Source organism: Homalodisca vitripennis, chromosome 4 (assembly GCF_021130785.1).
Source record: "Homalodisca vitripennis isolate AUS2020 chromosome 4, UT_GWSS_2.1, whole genome shotgun sequence".
NCBI lineage: Eukaryota > Metazoa > Arthropoda > Insecta > Hemiptera > Cicadellidae > Homalodisca > Homalodisca vitripennis.
In genome coordinates, this window is record NC_060210.1 from 78,529,864 (window position 1) to 78,548,817 (window position 18,954).

Consider the following 18,954-nt stretch of genomic DNA (forward strand, 5'->3'; position numbering starts at 1 on the left):
CCCTTTCTTTTGTACTAAATAGTATACATATTCCATATATACAAATAATTGTGAACACAATAATAGAAATAAATTACAATTTTCATCAATTATATATTTTTTAGACATTTTTTAAATATAACTGTAATTTTTGGAAGTTTACATATATTATTTACACTGTAACTTTTTGTACTTAAAGTAATACAAAATATTTAACATTTCTGTGTAGAAAATTATATTTTAAAACTGTTTCATACATTATATTTTTAATCTGGTGGAATAAAGAAGTTATTTCTAGTTTTGCTAAACGCTTTTGAAAATTCTGTTTCCAAAATCCAGACTCTTGTTTCCCAGCTCATAGGTTTTTTTTGTGTTCATATAATGTATTATAATTTATATATTTACAATCTATGCTGTATGTTGAATAAAATTATATGAAACACTAATAGGTTTGGACAAGAGAAATAGGTTGTATAATATATAAATAAAAATGGTTGCAAAATGGCGTAAAAACAGCTGGACAGAGGGAGTATTAACATTGCCGCATCTACTGTTAAGGATTTTCTGAGACCGAATAGTCATCTAAAACAATCAAAATATGTAAGTCTATTTCAAAAGTTTGTAACCATCATCGGGTTCCTGGACTTCCCTCATACATTTTGAAATTACCTTTTTTTTAAATTAATGCAAATCTAATTTCATCTTTAAATAGAAAACATTTGTTCGAGTTGTGTTTTAATTCGTTCAAAGTGTGTTTCAAATAGAACATGTTTTTCACTGTTAAACCCTATATGGAAACTCCACACATAAGAGTTCTCATATCTCTGTTATTAAGGGAATTATTAAAAAGTGCCAAGAATAAAAAACTCTTACAATTACTTTTCCAATCAAAAATAATATAAAATACAAGCAGTTTCATAAGAAAACCCAAAGAAGACCACCATATTGGAATATAGCAGCAGTTTATACAAGTTTTAAATACTTATTTTAAATGTCTCACGAGACAAGGAAAGGTTTCCTATTTAAAGTTTGCTGTCAGATTTTTACTTTCCAAGATCACAATCATGGCATATTTGAAAAAAAAAACACCCTACAAATGATAATCAATACAGATTGATGAAGTAAAAGTACCCATCTAATGGAAGACCAATATCTTTCAAATTATTAAAATTTTTATTAGTGGTAATACTTTTTATTATACTCAATGGGCTTATGTTTTCAATATTCTCAAAAATGACAGAATACTTCCTTATAAGTAAATGTGGAATATTTCAATGTAAGTACTGTTGATTTTCATAGTTGTATGTATGTATATATATATATATATATATATATATACATACATACACACATTATATATATATATATATATTATATATATATATATATATATACATAGATATAGAATAAACTAGTTTTCCACTTTTAAAATACCCTAAACTTCCTGTTTTGGAATGGACCAATCATATTTTCTCTCAAAAGAGTTTGTATATATTGGGATTTCACATGCTTGTTACTCAATTACATCAAAATTATGGGATCGATTGTACTAAAGTTTTACATGAAGGTTCTTAGGATCCCTGAGTAATTTATAGCCCAATCCTATTTTAAAATCCCTGCGTGCGAAACCGTGGGTGACTGCTAGTAGATACTACTTTTTATTTCAAAGGTGCAATACGTCTATAACCCAGCAAAGCTGAGATTCCTTCCAATTTTGTGTATACATTGATTTTAGTTCACCCAATTTAAAACTACGTTATGCATACATAAAAAATTGTTATCCCTAAAATGCCCTTGAGCTTAAGAGTTTCTAATAACGTCATTTTTTCTGAGTTTGTACTGGTATTAATAAATGTAATTCTGCCCCAAGAATAGGTAACACCTAAATAATTCATACATGTACGATTTTTAAATATCGTTATTGATATTTTGGGTGAAAAAAACTCTGAAATATTAATTACTCGTATTAGTGAATATATTGGCATTGATCCTAAAAGTTCGCCAATTAAATCAAGGAAATTGAATTTGAGTACGCTCGATTTCTTTGCAGAAATATTGTTGATGTGATATGCGGAGGATTGTTGTAAAAATAAGTTCATGAACACTACGAAATTTGTGAAATTATAAATAAATAATAATCATACTTATACAACAGGCATGCATTGTTATCGATCGGCAAGACTGTTTCTCCGGTCTTGGCATCGGTTGGGGAGAGGAAAGGAAACTTAATATTCGCAATGATTATAAATGAATTAATCTCGGTTATAATTCAGAAGCAAACACGAAGTCTGGGTGGGCGAGTGCACAGTAGGTGAGGACGAGTACGGAGCAGAAGTGCTACATGTTCACAGTTCACACCTACATCAGTGCAGGAGGTGTGTGTGTGTGTGTTGTGAGGAACATTCCTGCCGGCTGACGACTCGAGCATTCCACCAAGTTGACCTCTGCTGTCATAGTTATCCTTGCTCTCATGAGCACGATCTACTGTACTAGACACTCTACTTTATATACTATAAAGTATATTTTTAAACAACTGTACCTTAAGACTGTTAAGGAATAAACCTATCTTAGTTTGGGCATGACCAATCGATCTAGGAAGCTCGTGACCGGTTTACTTGTGTGTTGTTCATCGTTTGGCATGTCGGAGATTGGAGCAGACTGACAGGTTACCACTAGCAGCAAGTGGAGTCAGTCAGAAGATAAGCGCAGCTGCTAGCAGGTGTACAGTATACTTAGTACGATCAGCTGGGCACCTGCTCAGATCAGCGGTGTGACGTGGCGCGGTGACCTTGACCGATTACTGCACCTTACATTGATCTGACCCCGTTATCTCGGGCATTGGAGCTGAGACCTGTTCAGATGTTACGTGTATGGACTTGTGCAGGGTTGGGAGAAACAATTTCTGTGCCAACATTCGTTGTTTCTGACTAAGAGTTAGAGCCATCAATAAAATAATTTGTTTTAATTTATGACGTCAAGAAAAAAAGTATTCCACAAACCTCTCATAGGTTATAGATAAGAATTTGAGCAACGTCGATGTGGGTGTTTGAACAGTATCCCTAACTATACAGAAATCTAAGACAGTGGCCGATATTTTTTCCGAATTTCAATAAACCGATTTAAATGTTTAATTTTTAAGACTGTGTAATAATTTGTTCTTTAATTTTGCAAGCTTGATCCCAAAATGAAATTGATCTCATAAAATTGATTTAGCTTGATTTTATATTTTTAATGATTGTCATTACCTACATGACATAGATACGAGAGGTTTTGGAAGTACGTACTCGTATCTTCAACATTAAATATAACGAAAATGAAAATGACAATTTATTATCGCTCACAAGTAACTGTTGTAGGCAGTAGTAAAGTATGGTAGTTTCATTTGGTGAATGATGATACAGCCTCAGAAACATTTTGCCCTATTATATTTGGGTTTCGTGAAAAGCTGGGGAGGTGGGGGGACTCTCCCTGTATAGAGATGTAATCTAGCGGTATGCCGCTGCCGCTCCACCAAACCCCTATTGCCCTTATTCATACTCGGCCTCGGGATAATATATTGGCGCTTCTCGTGTTTGTTCGTATCTGAGATTGGATTCTTCTCTGCTGACATCTGCCAGTGCTCCTGTCCGTTTCTCTTCAGGCCCCAACTGTTAATGAAAAGCTTTCGACTTGAAGATAGATACCTCTCTTTAAAACAATATTTCCCTACGCAGTAATGTCGTGTGCACAATACGACAGTCAGAGTTCCGTCGTCAGTGTTATATATATATCTTTAGTCAGTGCACGATGTAAGGCTCGGTGTGTTGTTACACAAGACGATGTGGTCACTGTTATTATTGCTACAGTCTTAATGACATCTACCCTTCAGTTCTACTTGCAGTTTAGTTTTTATAATGTTTCGACAAATCAGTGTTCTATAATGTGAATCAAAAGACCCTCAACCCTGGGACATTGTCGTCAAGAACGAACTTAGAGAAAAAAAACGGGATTTGTCAAATATATGGGTCAAGTTTCGTATTTTCACCTAGTTATGGTGGATTATATCAATTGTACTTAAATATGAACTAAGGACAGAGTGGCTGTGTGTCCGGTGTCGTAGATTCACGTACAGGCTATGTACCAGCGACCGCACCGCTACGGTAGTCCCGAGCCGCGCGCATCTCGCACTCTGCCACTTGGATATATTTAGCACTCAGATCTCGCATGGCCCTCTTTGGACTTGCCCATCGCCATTTCTGCTCCCAATCTCTGTTTGTTATTGCGTGTTCTCTTATCTAGCGTGTTTTTATACGTTTTTCCTTCTTCTGAGTCCCCGCGACCTTGATTACAAAGTTTCAGGTACGGTTTTCAGGTCTTTTTGTGTGACCAGTGCTGCTCTTTACATGTGTCCGTCTTAACACGATCTGTGTGTTTTTGTGTTTGATAACCAATATTTTATCAGTTATTTTTCTTTAGAAGGGTATATTTTTGTCGTTTTTTGTGCAAAATAGAATAATTTATCAAACTCGCTTGTGGGTTAGGTTTAAAGAGGTTCTTTCTATACACCACAAGTAGTGGTTGCAAAAAGCGTATTTATATGCAATTACGGAAGAATTACAATTTATTACAACCAATGATGAATTCGTTTTCAAATGACAGTTTTGAAAGTTACATCACGTAAACGTTCTTAATAAGTTTTATATGGGTAATGATTTATTTATTTTCTAAATTTAAGGTCCTAGTATTTTATTTAAATATATTAAAACGCAAATTTTATGAACCTAAAATTAACTTTCAAACATGAGGATATAATTTTACAATGTATACAAAAAGGCGAGGTTAGTTAACCTTATCTATTAAATACATGTATGAATGCTCTTGCCATGTGATATTGGACCTGACAACCTGATGATTGCTCGTGTAATCATATGTGTTTGGTACCATAGTATAAAAGACAGACCGAAGGAAAAGTTGCTAAAATGGGACAGGAAAGAGGAAGATCAGTTAGCTGATTAGCCAGGCCATCCACTGATAACTCATCAGCAGAAATTGGCCATGGTGATGTTAAGAAATGTTTTGAAATTCTGTGTACAATATTTAAACTCTATATTTTACTCTTACTTACTATATTATACTGTAGTTTATGTGATGGAGAGGTCGTGTATGTGTTTATAGGTCTTAACATAGGTTCTGTTGTCATATCAGCCGTACAGAAGAGAACATGTCTTCCTCACATTAACGCATTTTCAACGTCCAATAACTGTACGTACGGCAGGATCAAATTTTAATTGTACACAATATATTAAACACGAGACAGCAAGGTGCGTTTCTGTAGCATTACGTGTAAACATTAACTCGGTATGTAGTGTGTTGAGGTACGCGAGGAGAATGATGTGTGAGCAGTTGTTAGTGTCAAATAACGCAACAATAACTTGCGTATTGTCACTATTAGTGTCAGGTTGGCCTAGGCTATCCCTCCAATATTAACGAGACGGAGGTTTAGTGAAAGTGACATTCGTGAGTATGTTGCGAGGCATAGAATGCTACACACCTGGCAGAACCGAAACCAATTTTGTGAAGTTCGACGCACTCCTCTTGAGGTAAACGGGCTTTACAATCATAGCCTGCAAATGCTCTCTCGAAAGCTCAATGACTAAATAAATGGGTATGTTTTCGGAAATTTAACACATTTCTACAAAGTTGCATTGATAGCATAGCAGATACTATGGATACAAAGAAATATGCGTCTTTTTGCGGTTACAGATAAATTCGGAATGTAAACTCGTCATTCTGCTTCAACAATTTAGATATTCGGATATAATGATGCAATGTATTTCCTTGGTTGAGTTGAAGTACTATCCTAAATTAGAAAGGACTTTTAGATTACTAATATCCAAACATTATTAGGGGATAAATTATTTAAACGCAGTTTTTTTTATATTAGTAACTGTTTTAAATTTTCAATGATTTAGTTGAATTAGCCTACTTTCTACAGTCAGTTATTCGCAAAGTGGAAGATAATGTGCGAGCAATTTTAGTATTTAATCTTCATTTGGGCAAACAACATGCTAATCACTTGGTAACTCGTTTTGCCTCTCGAATTGCCTTACAGAAACAGTCGGTTGTCATACTGAACAAAAATATGTCAAGGCAATCGCATTTAAAAATAGATAAACAATTGTAGCAACGTTTCGCCATCACGCGACATGCCTACACGAGTGCCTCGAGCCAATGCCGACACAAAGGCCCTTGAAGGTTGGACGTGGACGTCACGGCAGCTATCAGTGCAAGTTAAGTCGGTAATGTAAATACACGGAGGTCGGGGTCTGCCAGGAGTCCGCGCCAACTTGTGCGTGAGTGAGTCACATGACATAAGTCGCTGTAATCTAACGATGTACCAGAGGCACCGATGTGACAGTGGACAGTGATGGTGCAAAGTATTATCCTCTCTTGAACATTAAACAAAGTTGTTGTATTCTCCTACAAATGGGTGTGCCGTAGAGCCTTGAAGCTGAGGGAGGAGTTCCTTCGTTTCGATTAGTAACGGGTCACGCCTTTGAAACATCAACTTTCAACGGTTATTATTCTCGACTATCTACTGCATACCCAAATTTATTTTCGTTGAGGAAAGTTTAAGATTAATATCAGAATGTTTAATCCACGTATCTGTTCAAGCCGTATCCATTGCGTTTTCTTTTTAACGCCCTCTAAATTTAAATTATCATTGCGTCACGTAAAAACATTTATACGTTTCCAGTTTACAGGTAAGAATAACCTATCGAATTTTATATTATTATTTTTTTTTTAATGTTCTAAGATAAATGTCCTTTTCTGAGTGCATATTAAAGTCAATTCATTGTTTGGACACTAGTTTGCCTTGATTTGTTTTAACAGGGTATAACTAGAAGAGATCAAAGTAATTATCGGTTAGATCATTATTTCACATTGTAACAAATCATGAGATGACAAACTTGTTCGGTATGTGTATTTGAGGAGCAATGTCTTTAAAATGGCTGTTTATTAAAATTTTTCCCGGAATGTGTTGTATTGGTTTCGTTTGGACTTGACGGTGATGTAGGATGTAGAAACCTCTGATACTGCAAAAGAGGAAAGGTTTTACTATTGTGAAACTTAGTCTCAGCAGAGATCATTAAATACATATTAATTTAAGTGTTTTAAGAGAAGTTAAGCAGAACTGTGTGTAAACGCTTTTGTAACCTTTTTCGTAGAACTGGGTGTCGTATGCTTTGAAAGCAGTCCCAATGGAAACGAATTGAGTGATTTCAAAGAAATCATTTACCCGATTTATAGAACAGATTACGTACTTTACTAGCGTAGCTTACTTCAGAATCAGCATTAGCTTCATGAGTAAGATTACCAAGTCAGTGATAAGATTAACATTGTAAGTATTAAAAGTAGCTATTCAGTTTGTAAAATTACATTTTGGAATTTTAAAAAGTATATTAAACTTAGAATGATATGACTGCACGTCATACAGGTGTTAGTCCCACCTTCTTAACAAAAAATTGGCAAGTGTACACATTTCCCTACTTGCCTATTGTCTATAAGGAAAAATAAGGAATACAATCTTCAATTATTGTGACAATTATTTTGATTAACTTTTCGATGTGTTATCATGGTAATATTATATAATTATGTTTAAAGGAAAGCACTAGACCTTTTTATGATATTTTCTGCGTACTTTGTCTTCAACAGTAATTTGCACAGAATGTTTTGTACAGTGAAAGTTGTCGAGTAAAATATTTTGAACAGTGGAAATTGTCGAACAAAATGTCCTCGACAGTGAAAAGTGTCTTAAGGGATTAGTTTTAGCGCAACCAGACATGTGGCCACTGGCAGTGAAACAGACAGGACGAAACGATTGGGCGACGGACTGACCTGAGGCTCAGGAAAGAAAGAGTCAACTCATAATTTGTATGGCAACTCGAGATGTGTGTTTAGCGGTGGACTTTCTTTCTGGCGGGTCAGAGGTGACTGCGGTCTCGGACTCTCATCTCTCTAGTGAGGCGGACAAGGAACATGGAGTGGATACAAGGTTCGCTATGTGAGACTTACGCCTAGAACGGTCTGGTTCGGCCCTAAAATTAGGTTCTCTCAACAGAATTCCTATATATTAGAATCCGACTGGACCTTTATAAAATCTTATCATTGTCTATATTTACGCCTGTCTGCATACACGTTCCACGTGGTCCAAGTAATAACTGTTGATTGTTATTTAGGTTAAGAAACCAAAGAGCAGCAAAAGTGCCCTTACAGTCATTTACTTTTTGTTACGTTCTGTCGGGTTCTTCCATATTCATGAATACGATTTATTTCAACCGTCTTTAGCGGTAGATTTTCGAAGACTTATTATTTTAAAATCTGACACATCAGTTTCTGCGACATTTAGGGAATTCCATTTGAAAAAGTGGTCGCAATTGTCGGTAAAATTTTCAGAAGACAATGGAGAGGCAGAGGCATGAATTATGCATCGAAGAGATGATCACACCAGTCAATCTGTAGTCGGTGATTGTGAAGGCATCTTTTACTCACCGTGCCACCGCCGCCGCCGAGTTGTCGCCTCGCGTATTTGTGCAATAATTGTATTTGTCTTGTTATGTAAATCTTGTATATCTTTGCATTGTAAAACAGTTCTCTAGAGACGTGCATTGCAATTGAAGAAATTATTGTTTAAAGCATCATTAAAGGGGTGGGACTAAAAGTTTACTCTAGTTAAATTTACTTAAGTGATCGTTTCATGCTGGGACTTAACTTATCCTTTTAGCAAAATAATTGGGCGATTTATACGGGTTAGCAGGAAAATAACTTAGTAGGCTAATTTATTTCCTGCTGGGTTTTCTTATTCTATTACAATGAAGAAAATCCTAATGTGATTATTCTTGCCCTTCCTTCGCGTTTTAATTAACTTCAATTTATAGTTAGTTTCGAGGTATTTACTACAATAGAAAATCCCATTAAGATCTAATTTATTGTTAACGAGTTCCGAGAGCCTTGCTGCACTACAGAAGCTGTTATGTTAGCCGAGTAAATATTTGATACTAAACCCTGATGGAAACATCTGTGCTTATTTGTTGTGATCAGTGGGCCGGGCGGGGGCGGGGTCTTCCGGTTACAGTTGGCACAAACCACAAACTATTAAGTTTCGCGGGCAAAGTTAATATCAGGTTATCGTAATAAGATCTAATGTAATAAAAGTAGATTTGCTTGTTAAAGAATAGGTACGAACGATTCACATTTAAAAGTGTATATGTTGCCACTGCAATAGCGTTAATATTGCTGATTATTTGTCTTATTTAATATTTTTAGAATGAATACGTGTGTATGATCGAACGTGCAGTAGTCACTCATTGTCGTATTTTAAAATCCTCTGGTAAGGTAGGTTATATTTAGGTAGAAGTTTATATTTATGTTAAAAAGAAATGTGTATTTATGTTTATTTTATTATTAAATAGTTCTGATACAATACCACGATGATTGTTTAATATTTAAAATTATATCATGTCTGATGTATATTATTGTTTAAAGGGCGTGCTATGTAGCTACCGACCGTGCATCTGAGGCTCTGCTTTTATCATAGTAAAAAGGTTTAATACTGCGTTGAAGTTATGAATTCTTCTCAAACCCCAAAATATTTCACTATAGAAATTTATAGTTAGGTGTCTTAATGCTGATGAACTGTACAAAAAAAAAAATTATGGTTGCCTGTAAAGTCGGTTTTACGGGCGAAGATTTTACGTGACAACGTCTTTTTCTCGGTAGAATATTTATTGATATGAATATTATTAAATTGCACAATAGGAACAAGGAATTGAATGAAAATAAGAATTGCACAAATTTTAACTATAGAAATATATTTTGTTTACTAAAACATTGTACATAATTTGAAATTAATTAAAATTTTTTATTGTAAATGGTAAAGTTGAATAAAACATTTACTAAAATTGGAATTTGAAATTCTTGCTAAACACAGTTAAATTCTAACTCCGCGCGTGGTGATTGGTCGGTTTAGTTCGTTTGTTTGGTCGCACTGTTATGACAGGTTAGAGGTTATAATTTGTTATTTTAAATGTTTGACTAGCAATACGCGCTGTTTCTTCTCAATCGACTGAATTACGATTGATTGCAGAGTGATTTAAACTAATAATTTACTTAACACTATCAACATTTGTCAATAGTATGACATAACCTATAAACTCAGTTTCTCAACTTTTGTGTCAATCTAACAATTAATCAATCAATCATAGTTTACGATAATGAAATATCAGTGTACAATTATTTACCTTTATTGTTGTAGTTGTTGTAAATGACGAATCTAAGCACTCCACATTTTCACGAATAAACATAGTTATCTGCTTTATCCCGTGCGGCGGACCCACAGTTATCTGCTTTATCCCGTGCGGATCCCGTGCGGCGGACCCACTGGACGGGCATCGTAACGTTACCGGGCGTTACACTTTTTCATGAGTGACTCCGAGCCGCAACCTAATTTAAGACGTTGTCACGTCAAAATACTATGATCGGTTAATACCAATAGTTTATGTATATTCAATACCGAGTTACTTATGGGAAAATCTGCACTGTTTATAAATTATGAATAAGTAGTATTAACAGTTAGGTAATTGTATTTCAAATTCTGCAACGTAAAATTTGTGAATTTGAGACGAGTTTCTATGTATAAAACAGTTTTCCCCCGTGTTAAGAGTGAAGCCATGGATGCACGGCCGGCAGTGAACTATCGTTCCCTCTTAATTGTGTAATGAGTATCAAGGTTAGTATTATCGTTAGTATTAAACGAGCGATAATTGCCGCGATCAATTGGCTGAAGGCGAAGAAAGTCGAGGCATCACAAAGTGAAGTTGATACAATGCTACAGTAAATGAAAGCGAGGGATGATTAGGGATAGGGCCGTAAGAGAGACGAGGGCACGGGGAGCAGAGAGGCTCTCTGCCCTTCTCCCCTACAGCTGCCCTACCGCCGCCCCGCAGGACAATGAAGATTGAGGGAACAGCTGCCACCCTCTTGTTCAGTTTCCTTTATATAGATCTTTCCTAAGATTCACCTATACAGACTTTTAAGAAACAGTATTATTTACTATGTACTGTTTTGTCAGGACTCTCAATCGACTTTTGGCGAATTGTTCAATAATACATTTTTACATTTCCTGTTTCAGTTGTTTACATTATTATGTGCATTCAAGTGTTCAGGCAAGAGTTGTGTTATACTGTTTATAGAAACGGTAAACACCCACAAAAAAACTAAGAGCGCTGTAACTGATACTATCGACACCAATGATTTTCCATACAACGTGTTGGCGTGTGGAATAGTGCCGGCAAGGCTAGGGTAACGTGAAAAGACAAGACAAAGTGTAAGGTGTAACAGTGCTGTAGGCGGGACCTGACCTTCACTGTAGGAAGGGCGTGCCTCCACCAACCTTCTGCTCATCTGCCCATCCTCCATGGCCAACTGGACAACTATTATTGTTATCGTTGTCTTCTGCTCATCTGCCCATCCTCCGTGGCCAACTAGAAAAATATCATCGTTATCGTTGTCTTCTGCTCATCTGCCCATCCTCCGTGCCCCACTGAACAACTACCATTGTTATCGTTCTCTCCTGCTCATCAGCCCATCCTCCGTGCCCCACTGGACAACTACCATTGTTATCGTTGTCTTCTGCCCATCTGCCTATCCTCCGTGGCCAACTTGACAACTATCATTGTTGTCTTCTGCTCATCAGCCCATCCTCCGTGCCCCACCGGACAACTACCATTGTTATCGTTGTCTTCTGCTCATCTGCCCATCCTCCGTGGCCAACTAGAAAAATATCATCGTTATCGTTGTCTTCTGCTCATCTGCCCATCCTCCGTGGCCAACTTGACAACTATCATTGTTATCGTTGTCTTCTGCTCACCTGCCCATCCTCCGTGGCCAACTGGACAACTATCATTGTTACCGTTGTCTTCTGCTCATCTGCCCATCCTCCGTGCCCCACTGGACAACTACCATTGTTATCGTTGTCTTCTGCTCATCTGCCCATCCTCCGTGGCCAACTTGACAACTATCATTGTTATCGTTGTCTTCTGCTCATCTGCCCATCCCCCGTGCCCCACTGGACAACTATAATTTTTATCGTTGTCTTCTACTCATCTGCCCATCCTCCGTGGCCAACTTGACAACTATCATTGTTATCGTTGTCTTCTGCTCATCTGCCCATCCCCCGTGCCCCACTGGACAACTATAATTTTTATCGTTGTCTTCTACTCATCTGCCCATCCTCCGTGGCCACCTGACAACTATCATTGTTATCGTTGTCTCCTGCTCATCAGCCCATCCTCCGTGCCCCACTGGACAACTACCATTGTTATCGTTGTCTTCTGCTCATCAGCCCATCCTCCGTGCCCCACTGGACAACTACCATTGTTATCGTTGTCTCCTGCTCATCAGCCCATCCTCCGTGCCCCACTGGACAAGTATCATTATTATCGTCGTCAAGCAGTTCGACTTCTGTTTATCTACCCCATCCTCCATGGCCAACTCTACAACTATCACTGTTATCAATATTAACATTTCAATTACGTAAATATAATTATGCATTAAATACATTGAACATCATTTAGAATGCTTGCAAACCTATTTGAATTCAGTACTGTGGTTTGGATTTAAACCGAACACGATGACGTGGGTAGTGCGCCAGTGGCGCGGCGTTCAGGGAAACGGCTTGCCTCAAACGACAGCAGAGAAGCGCGGGACCGCCTCACTAATAACGGGTTTCAAATGTTTGATTGATGTTTTCCTGTTCGATTTGATTGTTTAATTCTTATATTTGTATAGTAAATATTATTGTACCAATGTTACGTAGTGCAGTCACAGGTCTGTATTTGACATATTATGCGTTGTTCCAGTTGATTACAAATTATTTTTAGGATTACAGTTAGTGGTGTGATAAAAGATATGCTTGCCGTAGTCCAAGTGTTGTACAGTATAACCAGCGTGGGCTATATGCCACTGTTTGTATACACATGCATACCACTGCGCCAATCGTAACTACAAACAATGTACAGATGTTAATCAGAATTGTTGTGTTGTAATTTCTGGAAGTAATATAAGACTTAGGAACGTTGATGTGTAATAGAATATTTAACGCGTGTACCCTCGAATTGGGATTTACGCTTACGGAAAGGACTCGCCAGTAGTAGGCCGCCACCTGACCACGCGAAGCACGCCAGGTATACGGAGGGGAGTTGGGCATCGGCCAGACCCTGACCTTTACAATCACTGATCGATATTTTTAATCGTAACCCCCTCTCTGACTACGCCGCCCATCAGTGGACAAATTGGCTGCACATCATGTGTTAATTGAAAATGGACAAGTCAGAATTACATTTCTGCACTTACAGTGAGCAGCTTGCGTCAAAACGTCCATCTGTCTAGTTTGTTAACCTGTGTGTACATACTGGGGTTATAAGGATATGCAAAGTGGCCCCATGCAAGGTACATTTATACCTAAGAATAAAATTAACGGTTAATTTCTGTTTAAGTCTGACAGCAACTCGTCGTAATGGGTATCAGTAGGCAGATCTTTTACAATGCTGTACTCGACTCCATTAACAGGTTTTATTTAGTAGGGAAGGAGAGATCCGAAGTTCGGGAAAATATAGCAATGCTTTAATGGATCCAAGGACACTTTCTCGTATCTTCGTTTCATTGCATTAATTTTGTAAGCTTTATCTTAATTTTACTTGTAATTCATAAGCTCTATCATTATAACGGCAATAGCAGCGTCTATGTCGATTTTCTTTGTCTAAACTAACCTTCTCTTTGATTTCTTCAACACACTAGGTGTTCATCATTTGATGAAGTCTGACGTACTCTAATAAAAAATGAGATAATAAATGGGTTCTTTAATTTATTTTCATCAGACAATATCCACTGTCAGAACGCTCAACATAAAGTTAGTTTTGTAACATTTACTCTTAGTATATTATATATTAAAGCTAAGGCAATTTCGTAAGTACCTCCTATTTATGACCGTTCCGATTGTAAAATGGGAGTAAAGAATCCCTACGGTTCAAAGATGTGCAGGATGACTTGGAATGTCCTATTTGAGGGCAATACGTCTATTTAGGGCAATTGCTCTGCAAAGTGAATGGGCATGCACAAGTAAACAGAAGCAAACAAGTATTTATTGAACTTATATACCGTTCTATACCGTTTACAAAGTGACCTTTCAACAATAATTGGGGATTGGGCAAGTAGGAGAGCTGTTCATGCTGGCCTCGCTACACGTTCAAACTAATTTACTCCAGTCCGGTCTCATCCTATGTCGAGGATGGTTCACATAAACCAAGAATAGAAGACAGTAATATACGGGTGTCCACACACCCACCGGAAATAGATCACAAGTACAGCTTAGATTCCGATTTGGAGACTGTGGAAATTAGGAAAGTGCGGTTCCTCGTGGGGTCTTAAGTGCCGTTACTGTAAGGATTCACCGTGAGGGACATGTGTTGCTTAATGGAGTCTCGATCAGTCATGGCATTGATAGGCGAGCACCCTATCATTAATCGTCTCCACCAGACGGAGAGTGGTTACTGTCGCCCAAGCCAGGTATACATCGAGAACATGTACATACACCTCAAGTGTATTTATATGTTACGCTTGACACCAAACTCGTATTTCAGCAACGACTCCGTGATAGGGAGCGAGGCATGCATGGGCTGTTGCACTGCGTCAAGGGCGCTGTAGGCACAATCATGTCGGCAATGTAAAAGAAGGACGATGCTCTGCAAGTGACAGTATCCTGATTCTCGAGTAATCGCCATTGTGGGATCAATCCAACCAATTTACTGGTTTTAATAATAATTCGGTGGTAACTGAATACTCGTAGGAAATTGATGACGCCAAAAACACCTTACACGCAAAAGATGGAAAAAAGAATATATTTCGAGATACTCTCCCTGGATGCACGCCCAGAAAGTATTGTACGAGGAGGTGACTTACTCGGGACTTGGGAAAGTATGTTCATCATTTTGTACGTCCCATACTAAAATCTAAATTTTTAAGTTTTACTAAATTGTTGGATAATTGGAGTGAAAGTATGTATTACACTATTACTTGCAGGTACGTAAGAGGTTTGACGCATTTTCCAATCGAATTATATTTTATTTCATCATGCTTTTCCTTATAGGACAACTTTATCGCAGACTTTTACTGTTTAACGTACAATTACTAGTCCGGTAACTGACAAGTGCAGTTGCCTCAGTGGCACCTTGGAAGCCTCGTTATGTAATGGCGATGAGTTATACAACCACAGTTGACTGTCACGCAGACTTACATACGGTGTTTGTCGACACTCGAGTCGTGATGTGACTTGATCATCGACGATATACTACACTTGGTATTCTCTCAGCGATGAGAAATTACTAGCATTGTCGAGGACCCCCAGCTCAGCTCAGCACGTCATAAGCCAACGTCCGAAAAAATATTTTAAACTTTATTTACAAGCTTTTAAAGTTTGCTCCGATTTGGTTTTGTCTTAAAGTATATTTGGACTATCTTTATCAATTGTAAAGTTGGTAATACTAATGACTTTGACACACCTGTTTCTTTTAGTTATTTTAGTTCCGGTTTGTACTTCACGCATACTATAAAAAATTCTTATAAATCTATTTTTTTTTTTAGAAAAAATCTAATTTCATAATGAATATAAGATGTAACAACCTCTGTATGAATTAAACATATTTCCGATAAGTAATTTTGATGTACAGATTTGTTTGTCTAAACTGATTATTGTATGTCAATGTTTTCGCAGTAATTACCACGTAAATTCTAAATACGTAATATACATAATGCACTTTTAATTTACCCTAATCTGTAGACTACCTAAAAATCTACAAAACAAAAAATAAATTCAATTTAAATAATAACTAAGAGCGAAACGTAAAGCACTGTAAAAGTGTACAAATGGTGGTTTAGGGGTTGAACCACTCTTAGGGGTTGTACCACCTCTCGGGCGTTGGCGGTCACAGGCCGTCAGGAGTATCGGGCGCTGGCGTTCCAAAGGGTTAAAGTTTGTATATTTTTCCAATTAAGATTTCTGGGAAAGCTTATTAAAACACTTCTTTACCGATCTATTTATGGTTTCTACAAATGTGTCTGATATGGTGTATTTGTTGTTGCAGGAGCGTGAGGACTGTCGCCCAGCGTGTGCCCGCCATGTAATATGAGATCCACCCTGGTGCGAGGCAGCGAGCCCTCATATCGCCTGCAGGTCGGAGCCTCCGTCACCCGCTACCAGTCGTGTACCGTGGACCCGCGGCCCGCCAGAGTAGTTCACTGTCCTGATCTCAACGCTTGCCTTGTTAACGAGGGTCGCGATCTGCCCGTCCATTGCAATGCCGTCCACTACGGCTACGCTATCCCGGTGAACGTGGTGCCGGTCCCGCAGGCCCCCGAGCTCGCCGAGTTAGTGTTGGACACGGAGCGCGACCTAACCCCCGAGACTGTCTCCTATCTGCTGCACCACCATCCCCAGCTGCGAGAGATGGCGACCACCGCCAACCCGCGGGCCGGCCACCTCTCCGAGCCCGAGGAGGACATCGCCGCGATTGCCAAGCAGATCTCGGACCACGCTGAAGCCATCTACCAGACCTGGAAGTCCCGGGGACTGGCACCCACAGAGATTCTGAACTGTCACACCAACTCCACCGCTGCCGACAAGTTCGGTTCGGCTCTGACCCCACAGAGGGAACAAAGTTCGTCGTCTCCGGTCGTGGACCTGCTGTCGACACCCTCGTCACTGAACACCAACAACCTGGAGCAACTCGTCAACAACTTCGTCGTAGAGGACAAGGCGCGAATCGCTCGCCAGAAGACTAATCCCACGCAAAAACCTATTCCGTCTTCTATACAATTCGCACTTCAGAAGTTCGAAAAGAAAGCGGCGGAACCAGTAAAAGTAGCGCCTAAACAAACGAATCAAAGACAGAGCGATCCTATTTTGAGAAACTATAGTAACAGCACGCCAAAACCTTTCCAGCCAAAGCCGTCGAACGTGTCCCCATACATTATGGACACGATAGAGACGACGTTCCCCGAAGACATAGAGAAAAGTAAAACGACCAAAACCGAAGAGGGCGGTTCCGGTATGACGACGTGGCCGTTGAAAAATAAAACTGTCGGTGACACGATAAAGAAACTCGGAGGAAATCTAGACCCGAAGACTGAAAACAAATACTCCACGATGCCGAAGACAACGGGGACAGAGTATCTAGACGAAGTCGCCAAGGAAGAAGAGCGTTTGATTAACGCACTTAAAACGGGAATAATCATCGCGGAAGATCCGAACAGCAAGAGGAACGCCGGGAAGAAGACCACAGGGTTGTTGCAAAAGAAGGTCCTGAAAGATAAACCGAAGGAGGTGGTGAGCAACGCCGACGTGGTGGACTACGCGCGAATATCGGACAAGAAGGCGGAGTTGAAGCAAGTGCTGAACAAAGTGAACGTGTTGAGTAAAGTGGAAGCGTTCAGCAAGGCCGAGGCACAGCAGCAACAGCAGCCGGTGGTGGTGCGGAGGTCTCCGGCAGTACGGGCGCCCAGCGGGTCCGTGCCGCACCCCGAACTGAGGACCGGTGCAGCGAGAGTCACCAACCCCGTGCGACCGTTCTTGACCCGAGGCTCTGTCGCCGAGCGTGTACTGATCTTCGAGAAGTGTCCTACCGAACTCATCCTAGAGAAACGTGGCAAGGGCAACGCCGTCAACTCGTGGCGGAACACCTCTGTCGATGTCCAAGCGAAGGCACAGGTCAGTAACACATTTAAACATCAATAACAAAGTAGAATTATGTTAAACCAGCTGCACAGTTCATTCTGAAATTCATAACTACTAAGACATAGATGCACGTACTAAAGTATGATTTGTATCCAGGCGGAATTTGGTGGAGTGACTCGAAACATTCTACCTGAGAGCTAGAGGCTTGAAAGATCAATTTTAGCCACCCGTAATCACCAGGGAGGCGGGTTTCAATATAACAAATTTAACTAAACTAGTTCACTCATTTGTTCAGTTTCATTTCGTGTTAAACTAAAATCATTGGGTTTAGTTCACTCACTAGTATTAAAACTTGTAAATGAAACTATGCATGATGGCATGATTCGTCGAGTCATGGATAAAATTGTTTTCTTCTGAGGTAGTTCAATGAGGCAAAATATAATGTAGCAGACTTCTTCTGAATGACTCCGTACTAAAAATATCCTAGTGTGCTCTGATTAATTATGTGTTTTATGGACTACATATATACAAAATCTTGATTACATGGAATAAAAATAGGTGTCATCAGGTACCTACTTTGTGCGATTTCAATGGAGAGATTGTTCTCAATTTTAAATTAGCTTTGATTGTTTGGAGGAATCTCAATAACCCTCTCAGTTTGTATACTTCAGATATGAATGAAATGGATGATTTCTTATAGATAAGATTCGAATCTGAGGTTCAACTTTCGTGTGATATATCCAAATCTTGCGCGTCTTTGCTTATCAGTGTATCCTCCACCAGGATTCTCATCAAAAACTCAATGAGGAAAATAATGAACAATTGAGAGGTAATGAATTAGAGTGAGGGCGATACTTGGCCTATTCTATTTATTTAACTCCCAAATGTGGTAAGAATAGACAAAATATCTAACTGTACGCAGTTGTTCTAACTTAATAGTTGCCATGTTTCATAGTAACATCCATATGGCTGCCCGGTTTGGCTGAAACAGAGCTCCCCCTTCTTTCAAGGTGACATGACTGAGATATACTGTCCGCTATTCCTCCTCATAATAGTCGTAACGTGGGGATATCGACAGGAAGCGGTCCCTAACCCCCCCCCTCCTCCCAACCCTTAACCATCCTGAGCAACCCTTCACTCCGGAAGTAGCGCAATGATATTTTTGTAGGACAAAGTGCATTGGGAGGTTTCCTCAGCATCTTATGTTA

General features: G+C 38.9%; 1 protein-coding gene across 7 annotated transcripts in view; it reads left to right on the forward strand.

The window, feature by feature from the left end:
* The window catches only part of LOC124359585, a 109,861-nt gene that overhangs the window by 10,020 nt on the left and 80,887 nt on the right, over positions 1-18,954 (forward strand). For 6 of the 7 annotated variants that reach the window (XM_046812466.1, XM_046812460.1, XM_046812467.1 and 3 more), the window contains exon 2: positions 16,158-17,779. In XM_046812466.1, the coding sequence (XP_046668422.1) occupies positions 16,199-17,779 (1,581 nt within the window). In that variant the 5' untranslated portion in view covers positions 16,158-16,198. Of the gene's footprint in view, positions 1-4,031; positions 4,318-16,157; positions 17,780-18,954 lie in introns of those variants that run through there. The other variant, XM_046812462.1, reaches the window with a different exon arrangement.